This window comes from Manacus vitellinus, unplaced genomic scaffold, assembly GCF_001715985.3.
Source record: "Manacus vitellinus isolate BGI_N305 unplaced genomic scaffold, ASM171598v3 scaffold_23_pilon, whole genome shotgun sequence".
Taxonomy (NCBI): domain Eukaryota; kingdom Metazoa; phylum Chordata; class Aves; order Passeriformes; family Pipridae; genus Manacus; species Manacus vitellinus.
Genome location: NW_021939718.1, coordinates 11,061,674 through 11,074,471, shown reverse-complemented (window position 1 = coordinate 11,074,471; position 12,798 = coordinate 11,061,674). Strand labels below are relative to the sequence as shown.

General features: G+C 38.9%; 1 protein-coding gene across 3 annotated transcripts in view; it reads left to right on the top strand.

Moving 5' to 3' along the window:
- VCAN (versican) overlaps positions 1-12,798 on the top strand; it is a 95,243-nt gene that overhangs the window by 73,737 nt on the left and 8,708 nt on the right. For all 3 annotated transcript variants that reach the window (XM_018072899.3, XM_018072898.3, XM_018072897.3), the window contains 2 exons: positions 4,017-4,175; positions 5,336-5,418. In XM_018072899.3, the coding sequence (XP_017928388.2) occupies positions 4,017-4,175; positions 5,336-5,418 (242 nt within the window). The remainder of the gene's footprint in view (positions 1-4,016; positions 4,176-5,335; positions 5,419-12,798) is intronic.

The following is a 12,798-nucleotide window of genomic DNA, read 5'->3' as shown; positions in this document are numbered from 1 at the left end:
TGTTCACTTTTAAACTAGATTGTTAGCTCAGTCAGGTAGCATCACTTCTGGTTCAGACGAGATCAAAAGTGAGTGGAGTACCTCTCTTAGACCCTGTTTTGCCCATCACCTGTATCTTTTCAAAGTACAGATGCACGTTCTGCATGACACTTGGTGACATCTGAATATCACTTCTTACAATGCATAAATATCCCCAAAACACCTGTTTGTACAGGATGAGGCTCCTCAGGATGGTACAACCAGCTGTTCTCTTCCAGGTTTTGAAGACAAGACAACTGGGTTTTTTTAATTATCATATTAGAAACAATGGTTTTTTTAATAACCCAAGTTCATCATTCCAGTGTCTGTGATTACTCCAGTCTTATTTAATTCACTTTGTTCCTAGGACTTGGTAGCTGGGGATTGAAGTAGTTGAGAAGGGCTTAGTGCAAAGATACTTTCTGAAAACAGATGGTCTCTTACTGATGTCTTTCAGAGGAGAAGGGATTATTTTGAATATGTACGAGAAAAATGGGTTTCTTCTCAAGAAGTGTGGGCTAATGAGCCTCTGGCATTTGTTCATTAGCTGAAGACAGAGAGTCATAGATAAAATTCACAGCTGAGTAAGACTCTCTTTATGTTCTAGTACCTGTGTCAGTCTTTATTTTCTTTAAGCCCCTTATGGTATTTCTTTAAAGACAAGGGACCTATTGTCAGCAGATTACTGCAGCTATTGAAAAAGCAGTACTTATCTATGTATTAAACCTACAGACAACTCTTTTTTTAATGCAGAGTTTAGAGATGTTGTCACACATGTACAATTGCAGCTACAGAGGGACGAAGCTGCGAAAATAACTCCTTCCACACATCACCCAAATACTCCCGTAAATTGTCATAAATCTTAACGCTAGTGAGACAAGTTTCAAAACACCATAAATATGAGTGTTTAGCTCTTTCCATCACATTCTGGGATAAGGTTACAGAGGTCTGTGATTGCCTCCCTGGCTGAGTACACAATGAATGTGGAGTAAGTGCTTGCACCTACTCTGCTTGCAGGTGACTGAGTCAGAAAATTTACAGCCACCTGCAATTAGGCTTTACTGGTTCAGTAAAGGCATTAAAAGTTTATACCCATATGGAACCCTTACCTCTCTGTCAGCCTTGCAGCTCTCTTTGTCTGGTAAGTTACATGAGCTGAGGACAAAGATGTTGATGAGTGCAGGCACGAAGCAGTCCCCACATTTTTACTTGGCTGGTTTTGCATTTTTCATCCTCTGCCCTCCTGAATCTTCCTTTCCCTGTTCATTTTTCCCCTTTTCTCATCAACCCCTCCTCTCAAAAATAAAAAAAGCAACAACAACAACAACAGCCACCAACTCAACTACCCCAAACAAACAAAAAAACCCCAACAAACCAAAAGCAAAACAACAACAAAAAAAACCCCCAACCACTCACCAACCCAAAACAAAACTACCCTCTTCTCCCTCATGTGCAAACATTATGTATTTTATGGCCATCAGTCCTGTCTTTTTCTGCTTTTCTAGATTTTTGGACTACCAACAGGGGCAGAAGAAGTTATTTAACATTTCTGTTTTGGAAGGCAATGTACAATTTTGTATAGGAGGGAGGAGTTGGATGTGCATTGCAGTGCATGCACTTAAATAAAGAACTCTCTGGTCACTGTTTGACACTTTCTATCTTAAGAAGAAAAGTTGTGTTATTTATGATTGATACTCAGGCCATTGTATCTTATTTTCTGAACACGGTCCTCTCAGGTTTTTTTTTCAGGCCTCTTTACCTCCTCTACCTGTCTTTCAGCAGATCTTCTCTCAAATCCTTCACTCCTTCCCTAGGAGAGGTCTTGATTAGAATAATGTGGAAATCCTCTCTGGCCACGTTTTTCTCAGCATGCAAACCTCCTTGTTATTATCTGACTTGTTTCCTGTGGGACAAAGGAGTCCCTGAACAACACAAATAATAAAACCTGGAGAGCTTTCACAAAGGACATAGGACTGTTAGTCAGCCTCGTGTGGTTAAAGAAATGTTCTAGAAGGCCAAAGGCAGACTAAGCTTTAAAATTACCTAGATATCAGAGATTGAAGATGTATCTACATCCTGTACCTCACACAGAATACAAAGAGGGAAAAGATAAAAAAATCTAGCAAGTTGGTAGTGTAGATTACATTTCTTTTTTCGTAACTGAGATTACTCAAGGTACAAGCAGTTTCCTACAGTTCAACTTTCTGAAAATAAAAGGAAGATAACCAGTGTAAACTTTATTATGCCTTTGCATTCATTATATTTATGTCAGTACTAATGACTTTTGGGAAATTATTTTGGTACCAAATTCCTAAGACAATGACTGCTGTGTTACCAGTATCAGAGGAATTATAGTAAGCCTTTGATGTGACATATTTGCACTTTAAAGTCCATTTATATACATCTAAAGTGTAGTTTTTGTTATGAGGAATTTAAATTTTTTTCATAAAAATAGGCACTTTTCTGCTTCGGGATGTGAATGGCCTCTTCCTGCTATGAATTGAGAACCCGACTGGGGTTGTGAAAAACTATTCTACAGTTGTGGTAGCATCTCAAAGCTAAGTAATGTCTTAGTTAAGGCATTTTCAGTCATCTGTCCTTGGCATGTTCTGCAATAATAGGCTGTTTCTGTACTAATGCAAAAAGAGCCCTTTTGACCAAAGCTTGTTATTGACCACTGACTATATTGACTTACTGAAAATAAGAAATCCAGTTTCATACCCAGGACACCTTTATACCTCTGGAAAGGCCAAAGAGTTGCTTTCAGGCACAGTTTTGTTCAGGGATTGATAAAACTTGGTGGGAAGGGGTAAATTCCTGGTGGGTGGGTGGGGTGTGGGAAGTCAGGCTTTGTGTTTCTGTTCTTCAACATCCTGCCACTGAGGCCCCTCAGGGTGAGATAGCTGTGGTTGGAATAGGCTGTAATCTTGTGCTGAAGTGTCCTTTATGATGCCATTTTGTCTGTCATAGCTCAAAACTGTCTGTGTTTTCCCTGTTGTTTCTCCCACTCCTCCCTAAAACACTCTCTTATCAGTGGCAAGTTTTTGTCATTCTCAAGCACAGCTCAGATACATTCAGACATCACATTTGTTTTGTCCATCTTATTAATGTTGACTTTTTTCTGTGATTCATTCAGCAAACTTGGAACCAAAAAGGTGCAGTTTCTTGCCATCTACTCTGTTTACAGCTGCCTAACTTGAGAAAATAATTAACATCAAATCTACAGGTTGTTTCTGTTCCAAGGTTCAAGTTTATTTCTCTTTAGATGGAAGGACATACTGGCTGGTGTGAACTTCTGTCTGTGATTCTTTCTTATCGGCACTATGCCTCAGAGAAGCACAGACAATGTACAATTTCATTACTTTGTATTTCAGCTTTGCAACCTTCCCAAGAAGCTGATGCCTAAAGTTTATTAAGTTAGACTTTGTCAAGGAAGATGGGTTTTGGGGCAGCATTTGGAGGTGTAAGTTCAGAAAGACAATATTGCATCTTTGCTTCTGTGGGCTGAACAATCACAGTAATTTTCCTTTGTATTATTTTCATTCATAATTTTCTTCCAAAAGTAATTCAGTACATTAACTCAAAGAACTGTTTGTCCTTGCAAGTAAAAATTCTCATTCACATACACAGACTCAGAAAACTCAGATGAGATGTAGAATAACCGCAGTTGAACATCCAGGCACTTCGTTCATCCAGAGTGATGGATGATGTTCTCTTGAGATGGCCCAAACAGAGCCTAGTACCATCAGTGGAAACTCACAAAGTTTCCAGTTGCAGTTATACTCCTTAGATAAGTAGTATTCTTGCAGCTTTTACTGAAACTGGATAAACAGAACTATCTGCAAATGAGGTCTCATGGATGAATGTTTGCTTTTGTACTACTTAAAAGGTGGGTTTTTTTCTTGGAGCTTTGCCCTACAGAAAATCCATCAGCTTGCACAAAACTTCCCTCTGTTTCTTACCCACTGACAGAGAAGTGGTTTATTTGTTTGCCACAGATACAGAGACCTGTGACTACGGCTGGCACAAGTTCCAGGGGCAGTGCTACAAGTACTTCGCGCACCGGCGCACGTGGGACACGGCAGAGAGGGAGTGTCGGCTCCAGGGGGCTCATCTGACCAGCATCCTGTCCCATGAGGAGCAGATCTTCGTCAACCGTATGTGCCCCATCCGAGGGCTCCTCTGCCTCCAGCTTTGGGGGGGGTAAAGTTTTAGAAGGATATAAAGACCTCATGGGGGTCTGCAGATCCTCCAGCGGGGCAGCTCTGATCTCTGTTCTGTGTGAGCAGGGACAGGACCCCAGGGGATGCCTGAAGTTGTGTCAGGGCAGGCTTAGGTTGAATGTCAGGAAAAAGTTCTTCCTCTGGAGGGTGGTCGGACACTGAACAGGCTCCCCAGGGCAACAGTCACAGCACCAAGGCTGAAGAGCTCAAGGAGCGTTTGGATGATCCTCTCAGGCACATTTTGTTACTCTTGGGGACGGTCCTATGCAGGACCAGGACTGGATGATCCTTGTGGGTCCCTTCCCACTCAGGATATTCCATGACTCTGGTCACTGAGGATTCAGAGCTGGCGAAACACCCTCCTGACTACTCAGCTTTTACAACTCCATCTTAAAATATACTTTTAGAATGTTTAAAAGGCACACTTTGTGTTCTTAATGTTTACTTCTACAGTCAAATACAAGTTCCCTGTCACTATTAAGTTATTTTTTGTTGCATAGAAAATACCTTATTGGGGGAAAAGAGGGCACTTTTTGATGGGGGGAAGAAGATAGGAACTTTAATGTTGACATTGGAAATTCTTGAAACATTATTTTTCTGGAGGCTTAAGATCTTTTTGTGCACATGATATCAATGCCCACACCATCATATATCGTATTAGTTTGGCCTACAGAAATAGTCTTGCTGTGTTGTGTTGCTAAATCTAGACAACACAGGTCACAGCCGTACCAAAACTTGAAAAATGTAGACTATAATACATGATTTCGTTATTTTAATATTATATTTGCCTTTTTTTTTCTCCCTCTCATATGCGTTCAGGTAGAAAACTAATTCTGTTTCCCTTGGTAGACACCAACAGAAGTGAAGAGACAGGGTTGTTTAAGAATGTTAGATGAGAATCTGCATTTTTATAGACATTCCAAATTTAAAACAAAACAAAACCGGCAAAGGGTCTGTAAAACAGTTGTTTGCATAATGAGTAGAAGAATCTTAAGGACAGGATGTCTGATTCACGTCTGTGTAAAATTATTTTCTTTGGTGAAATCCGTTCCATTTATGGGAAGCTTGATGAAAATACCCTTCTGGTTCCCTAGGTATTGGGCACGACTACCAGTGGATTGGCCTCAATGACAAGATGTTTGAGCGTGATTTCCGCTGGACTGATGGTAGCCCACTGGTAAGATGCCTTTGAAATGAAATCACTCATCCATTTCTTTTTCTGGTCGCATAGCAAATTCCCACCAGCAAGGAGAGAAGTTGTGTGCAGGAAAAAAAAAAAAGCTGCCACCAAATATGGACCTGAGCAAACAGCCAGTGAAATCATTTTGGGATAACTAATATTTTGTGGTTTAGTTCTGAAGTCTTGTTCTTACTTCCTATTTTTGTATGTGTGAGAAATCTCAAGGATTTCAAAGAGTAGTAATTTAAGAGTCTCTGGTGGAGCTGGTTTGGGCATTTCTTGTCTTACACAAGGGCATGTGTAGCAGTTCCCCGACCATGGAGCAGGATGCATTTTTTGGGTGAGGATCTGGTATTCCAGCTGTTGCGTTTGCTGGGTCTGTGGAGCGCACAAAGGAGCCTCCCAGGTATTGCTGGAGCCTGTTCTATGTGGCAGCTCTACAGCTGGGGTGGAGAAATAGCCATTCTGAGGTGGTTCAGTGGGCCTGCAACCAATAATTCACCCATAACATTTTAGGATGCTATTGATACCTCTTTCTGCCTTAAAACAAGAAGGAGAATCAGCAGAAGGAGAATCAAAAAGCTGGTGAATGCAGAATCTGATCAAGCTCTTTCCAACTCAAACCCATCTCTTTTGTAGAAGAGGCAGGTGAATTATTGCTATTTAGCACCCATTGAAGAAAATTACATTAAGGAAAAACCCCCAAACTAGTTATGTTTATTATTTTGTTTTCCAGTTGTGAATTCTGAAATCAGAAAGCCTTTGGACACACATGTGCATGTGTTGCTGCAATTTATGTAGAAAGACACCTGGGGCAAGGCAGGCAAATTAAAATTGAAATTAGAACTGAGATCCTACTTCTTAATTCAGGCTACTGACCAAATGTGTAATTTTCAATTTTAAGAAATTAAGATTTTCTAGGAACAGAATAAGAGCATCTGTCCAACAGATTTCTGTTTTGATTGATCTTTTTTTATCTCACTTTCTTTTTCTTTCAATTTTAACAACTTCCCTCTGTCTCTTCCTTCAGAAACAATTTAGGTGTCTCTTGAAATCATTTATGTTCACTGCTTCAATAGATTTCCCTCATAACTTATTCCATATGGATTCTGCATCCTGTGGTGCTGACCAACTGCCTCATTTGTTCCTTTGTCCTGGCTTTTAACTCATTTCTCATACTTTCTAATCACAGTTCTGGTTATAGTGATATATAACCTCTCTAGTGATTAATAGAAATGATGACCTAATTAAATATATGCATCAAATGTATTTCCCTGATGATGTTCTAAATTTGCAATGAATTTGAATACTATGTAGGTAAAAAAAATTGCCTCTTTTATGTAGTTGCAGCTGAGTAGTATTCATGATAGTGTTAAATGCATTAGTACAATTTGTGATCATAAAAATCAGACTTATTACATCAACACTCAGGTTGTAACTTGAATTTCTGAATTTAGGGATGGGTTTTTCCTACAGTCAAAGCCTAAATAGCCTTCATATGTTTTACATATCAGGATGCATCTGTACTTCAGCTGTTTCTAAATTTGTTTCCCAGCTTGATGTGCTCTCCAAAATATTCTTCTCTATCTACAATTCTGTTTAACACTTCTGGCATAGGGGAAAATTTGTCAATTCTGCTGAGGGTCCCCATGATAATAGTTGTCTTGGAGATACTATCAGAAAACTGGTTGGGCATCTACAAGTTTATGTACTTTCATCTTTATCTTGATACTACTTTGAATTTTCTCCAATAAGATCTTGATTTAATCTACAAATCATGATTACACGATTTTATGAGGTTTTGGGTTGAAAAAAACCCCACACTGTTCTGATGCTTTCTTTCTTCAAAGAAAAAGCAAATTGACAACAACAACAGCAGCAGCAGCAAAACATGTTATGGACGGAATTGTTTACACCATAGTGTGATAAATTTTAGTGATTTCTCTTTCACATGAGTTTTCTTTCTTAAACAAAAAAAAAAAAAGCCCCTGGAATTGTGAATCCTTGAACCAAAGGCGCCATTACTGAAGATTATGGAACAAGGTTTGCATCACTCCTTTGCCACAAACATGAGGAAACTAACTGGAATATGCAGCACATAGACAGGAACTCTTTTGCCAGGTGGCATGTATTTGTTTAGCAATTTCTGGAAAAGGGATCAAATACCCAAATACATTTCCTTTTTTTTTTTTTTTTTTTTTATTTAACTTTACCCCTAAAAGGTATTTCAACCAATGAGCTCAATGGAGGGAAATCAGTAATTTTTTGACATTTTCAGCTTATGCCTGTTTCTGTTTTTCCTTTTTTTTCCTTTTAACTGAGGCCAAATGCCAGCCACCATTAAATATGATAGTTGGACAAAGCATGTACATGAGAATATAGAATTAAGGTTCTCACTGGGAAACGTACACTGAATGCAGAGTACCTTTGACAGGCTCACAGATCTACTGAAAATTATTGTTTAGTTGCATAGTAGTGGAAAAAAAATAATCAGACACCCTTGATATTTTGGAATTCATTCTTTTTAACCCTTCTAGAAAGTACTAGCTGTTAGCAATTCATCAAAACCAGCAGCAGTCAAAAAAGCCCCTCTATTCCTGTATGTGCTTTTTGTGCATCAACTGGAATTATGCTGAACAAAAATAATGACAGAAAACAAGTCTTGGAATAAATGAAGAGTAAATACATGCTCTGATTCTCAGAATTCCCCAAGAAAAATGTTGGTGTCTTGAATAATGAAGCAAGTACAGATTCAGTGAGAAAGCAAGAAATAGTATTTAATACTTCTTGGCCCACATAACTTTTGTCCATATCTACATTGAGTCTACCTGTTTTCCATTCAAAAAAAGTTTTAAGACAAAAAAAATTATCCACTGGTCCACTCCTAAATCGCAGTATTGCAAATCTGCTACTGCAGAGAGAATTTGAAGAGGTTTTTAGATCTACCTCACTGAAGTGTCTAATGCATCATTATCTGGGTACTTTTGGGGTGTTTTGGCAGGTTTATTTCTTAACTGTAAAGTGTTTTGGGTTTTGATTTGGGTTTTTGTTGTTGTTGATTTTTTTTATTTAAAACTGCTTAGCAGTTTCCTGCCTTTCAGGCAAAGTGACATAATCTTGTGCAAGGGGCTGAGTGGTGTAGATGAAGTCTCACCATATGCTGGTAAAACACACTTTTTCAGCATTCTTTATTCACTAAATCCCAAACACAGACTGGGCTTGAGAAGTGAAAAATTACATGAATAATGTAGTTGTGTCATACCTCTCATGCATTCAAGTCTAATTGTCAGTCCAGGTGGTACTTTTTCTTAAAGAAATTGCTTTCCAGGTAACTGATACATCATTATACTGGATTTCATTGGTCAGACCAATCTGCTTATATTTGTCTTTTTTGCAGATTCTTAAAAAAAATTAAAATTGGAAGCTTATTGGTTAAGGTCAGAGCATATCTTCAAAGAGCTCCTTGGCTAAGCTTGGAGCTTAGCCAAAGCCAATAAGCAGAATAAAATAAGCTATAATTATACTAAGCTGTGGGATCCATTGGCCACTCCCACGTATGTGATTTGTTCTGATTTGCTGTACTGTATCCCCATGGCAGGAAGAAATTTGTCCCAACATGTTTCTGCTGTCTTTCTTTTAATTCTCTTTTTTTTTTTTTTCCTGTTTAGGAAAGAAATAATTTTTCAATGTTTCTGATAGTTGAGAGAGGTGGATTCATGTTCTGGAGCTGATGAACCACTTTGGCAGCATAAGTCATTCCCTTTTCTTATGAAGGGAAAGAAGCTAATGGCAGCTGTGTTAGTACAACATAAAAAAGTGAATGTTCTTTCAGGAAATCTCAGGGATCCTCACATGTGGAGCAAGTTCACTGAGAGCTGGAGATCAAGGGCTACTGCCACAGTCATGGGCTTGGACTGGGAGCAGCACCCAAAATTGTGTGGAGCAGCAGGAAGGGAATTCGTAAACTGAAAACTTTGGCATATCTGCTCAGCCCCTGAGTTCAGATAATTTGTCTCAGAGGTGAAGGCAGTGAGAGCAGGTACTGAAGTGTGTTCAGAGAACTCGCAACACCCCAACATTTTTAGACCTTTGTTATTCACTGAAAATCAAGCCAATTTCTGCTCAAGGCATTTCAGGTATGATTACAGGGATAGACTGAAGAGGCAGAAGAGAATTTTATAGTATTTTTAAGAGCATATTTTGTTAGCTCTTTTTTCCTTCTGTTGCAGGGTAGTTACAGGGCTGTTCTGTTGGCTCTTGGTGTGGGAGAAACATTAGTTTTCCTCTGATTTATATTCTGCACTGGAGTGAAAATGGCTAAATATTGTCTTCATTTGCATTTAGAAAACTACAGAATCAAAATTATTCTTGCACTTTCCTGTAGACTTTGCTCCCAGCATTTCTTGAATAGTGAACAACTCCTTAAGGATGTATCATGGGCAATCTTCATCCCACAATTATCATGGAAAGCACTGAGCAATAAAAACAACTTTGGGAAAAACACAGAGACCTAAACAGTCAGAACAATGTGGACAGAGAAATTTGTCCATGCTATTTGTATCTTTTTATACTTTAAATGTGATGCAATACAAACTACAAAACACCAAAACTTACGTCATCAGTGGAGACATTTAATAATTGATCAAAGGGAAAGAGAACAAAATGTGATACTGGAAAAGATCCCTGGGCAAAACTAAATTTAAGTAGTTCACTTAGGCCTGTGAATATCAACTTTTACAGCTGTAAAGCACACCCATCCAAACAGAAAAAAAAAAAAAAAAAAGAAAAAAAAAGGAAAAAAAAAAAAAAGAAAGAAAAATCTGGTGTTGCTTTTGGCAGCTTCCCCTTTGTATTTAGACGGCTGGGTTTTCCCTGCTAAGGACCCTTGTGACAGGCACAGCAGAGAAGGAGTTATTCATGTTATGGATTAAGCCCATACGGCTACTTGGGGTGGTGCCTCACAAGGGGGGTTATTCACATCCTCTGGAAAATGCTGCTGATAATTAGAACTTTTCAGGGCGGTGAGCTCACCCCCATTACATAAGATTAGTGCTGCAACAAGGAGCTGGCCAGTGTCTGTGGCCAGATTGTCTGTCACTGAGAGAGTGCTGCCAGCCAGGGAAGTAATGGGGCATATTGCCACTTTTAATGCTGCCTAGAGAACCTGAGCTGGTTTTCCTTCCCTTTATCACAGGAGCACTTATGCTTTGTGTTCTGCAAAGCTGGTGCTCCGGTTGTCAGTGTTAGGTAGCTACATTTAAAAAAAAAAAAAAATGAAAAAAGAAAACAACCAGAAGTTTAATTCTGGTGAAAACAAAGCCTTCTCTTTTCCCTCCTTTACTGGCTGGTGAATCAGAAAGCTTTAACTTGAGTAAAAAAAAAATCTGTAACTGCACCCCTCTCAGAAAGAGTAACTTCATTGAGCACAAACACAAAAAAAAACCCTTCAAAAAGGCACAGAGTATTGTAGGGAAGGAGCCTGCCTCTCTGGGTTAAATAAAGCAAACAAACTAAAAAAGTGCTGTAGTCAGCTGCAAACAAAAAGCTCATTGTGCCCGTGTCCCACAGGGTCCTTGGAGAAGGAGATTTTAAACCTACCAAATGTTTTGGTTCTGTGCTGCAGTCAGTCATTACGACCTCTTTTTAAGATGCTCATTTGACCTGCACTCAAATGGAGGAGAACTATATAATGTTATTAATGACAGGTATATTTTCGGTCCAGGATGCCGTAGGCAGTACAGGAGGTCCTCTTGGACAAAGTGGGGTTTTGTCTTGTTTTTGTCAAGGGGGTCAGCAGTTACTTCAGAGCCTCATTATTGTTGGCTCTGGGCTAAAAATCTTGAGCAGCTTCAAATTTGCAGTAATTGTTGACATAAATGACATAAATTTTTTTTCCCGGTGGCTCTCCTGGTAGCTGTGCACAAAAAGAATAAGTCACACCCTATACAATTTGGGAACGTATAATTATGTCAGTGTGACTCCCAAAGAACATTACACCAACCAACACTTACCACCCTACCATACCTTTCTTTCACAGTAAAACATGTGCTCAGTACCAAGAGAACTTCATCAGCTCTTTGCCACTTACTTTTGAAGTGAATTCTCTTACTGAAGTGACTTCCAAAAGCCCAGCACACATAGCATGCCCTCAAAATTGAACTGTACAGTGTAAGAACCATGTTGAAAGCGATTACTCTAAAAAAAAAATCAGCAAAACCATGATACAGAGCAGATAAAAGTCCATGGGTTCACTTAGCTTTGAAAGAGTTAATAAAAGAGGTGTCTTTTCTGAATAATTATAATTTTGGAGTACTCCAGTGGGTATTTGGACTCAGTAATGAGTAGACAGTGTCACCTAGTGGGGGTTTATCGCCATGCTCACTGTTTTCCGCTTTTCATGGAAAAAATGTCATACTGTGGTATTATTTTAAAAAAAGTCAACTGGTTATCTGCTCCACCTCACAATCGGCTCCTCCCAAAATGTAGAATTGACAGTGCTTTTATATTTCAGCTTCATCAGGTGGCGTTTTTTCACTAGTTTAATTCCTATTAATTACATTTCTTTCCCAAAGTATTTATTTTTGCATATATCTTCCTGCTTATTCAATCTTATGCAATCACTTCTTGTGGATATCCATAGATACACACGAGCGTATGTTTTCCAGAGTCCCTCTTTTTTTCAAGCTGCTACATAGGACTCAGAGAGTTTTTCAATACATCCCACCTCTTCTGTTACCAAAAAACCCCAACGCTTTCAAGTGAAATCTTTTGCAAAAGTCCTTAGCAAAGCTCTTCTCAGGAGTTTGTCTTGCTCACAGTGTGACTCAGTCATGGCGAGTGTTGGGTTCTTGCCTGGGCCAAGCTCTGCCAGTTTCCCAAATCCTATGCAAACAAAACTCAGATTAAGAGGTAGAGGGAAGCTATTCAACTATGACCTAAAAAATCATCAGGATCATGACATGTGATTTTGGTGTGTACTTGTAGATAAGTTTAAATACAGCAGTTGTCTTCAAATTGATTTGAGTTTCTCCCAGCAAAGGTTTACACATACCCTTAACTTGGTCCCTCTCTCAGGCATCTGATCTTCCCTGCAGAGTTTAAGGCACCACCTATGCCTCTAAATCAAGGTATGTGCTTAAGCAGTCACTGAATGGAGTTTTTAGTCTCAAGAATTCTTCTGGTGAGTTCTGTCAGACTGCTCCCATTCACAAAATTAAATAGAAAAATTCTTTACAGGACTGGGGTGAACTTTAGTGAAAAAGAGTCTACACTATAAGGTAGTTTCCTGTCTTTCCCAATGTATAAATGCATTTAAATACCAGGTGACATTAATAGAAGTATTTCAGACATTGCCAAATCTTCATAGAAATATGTTTG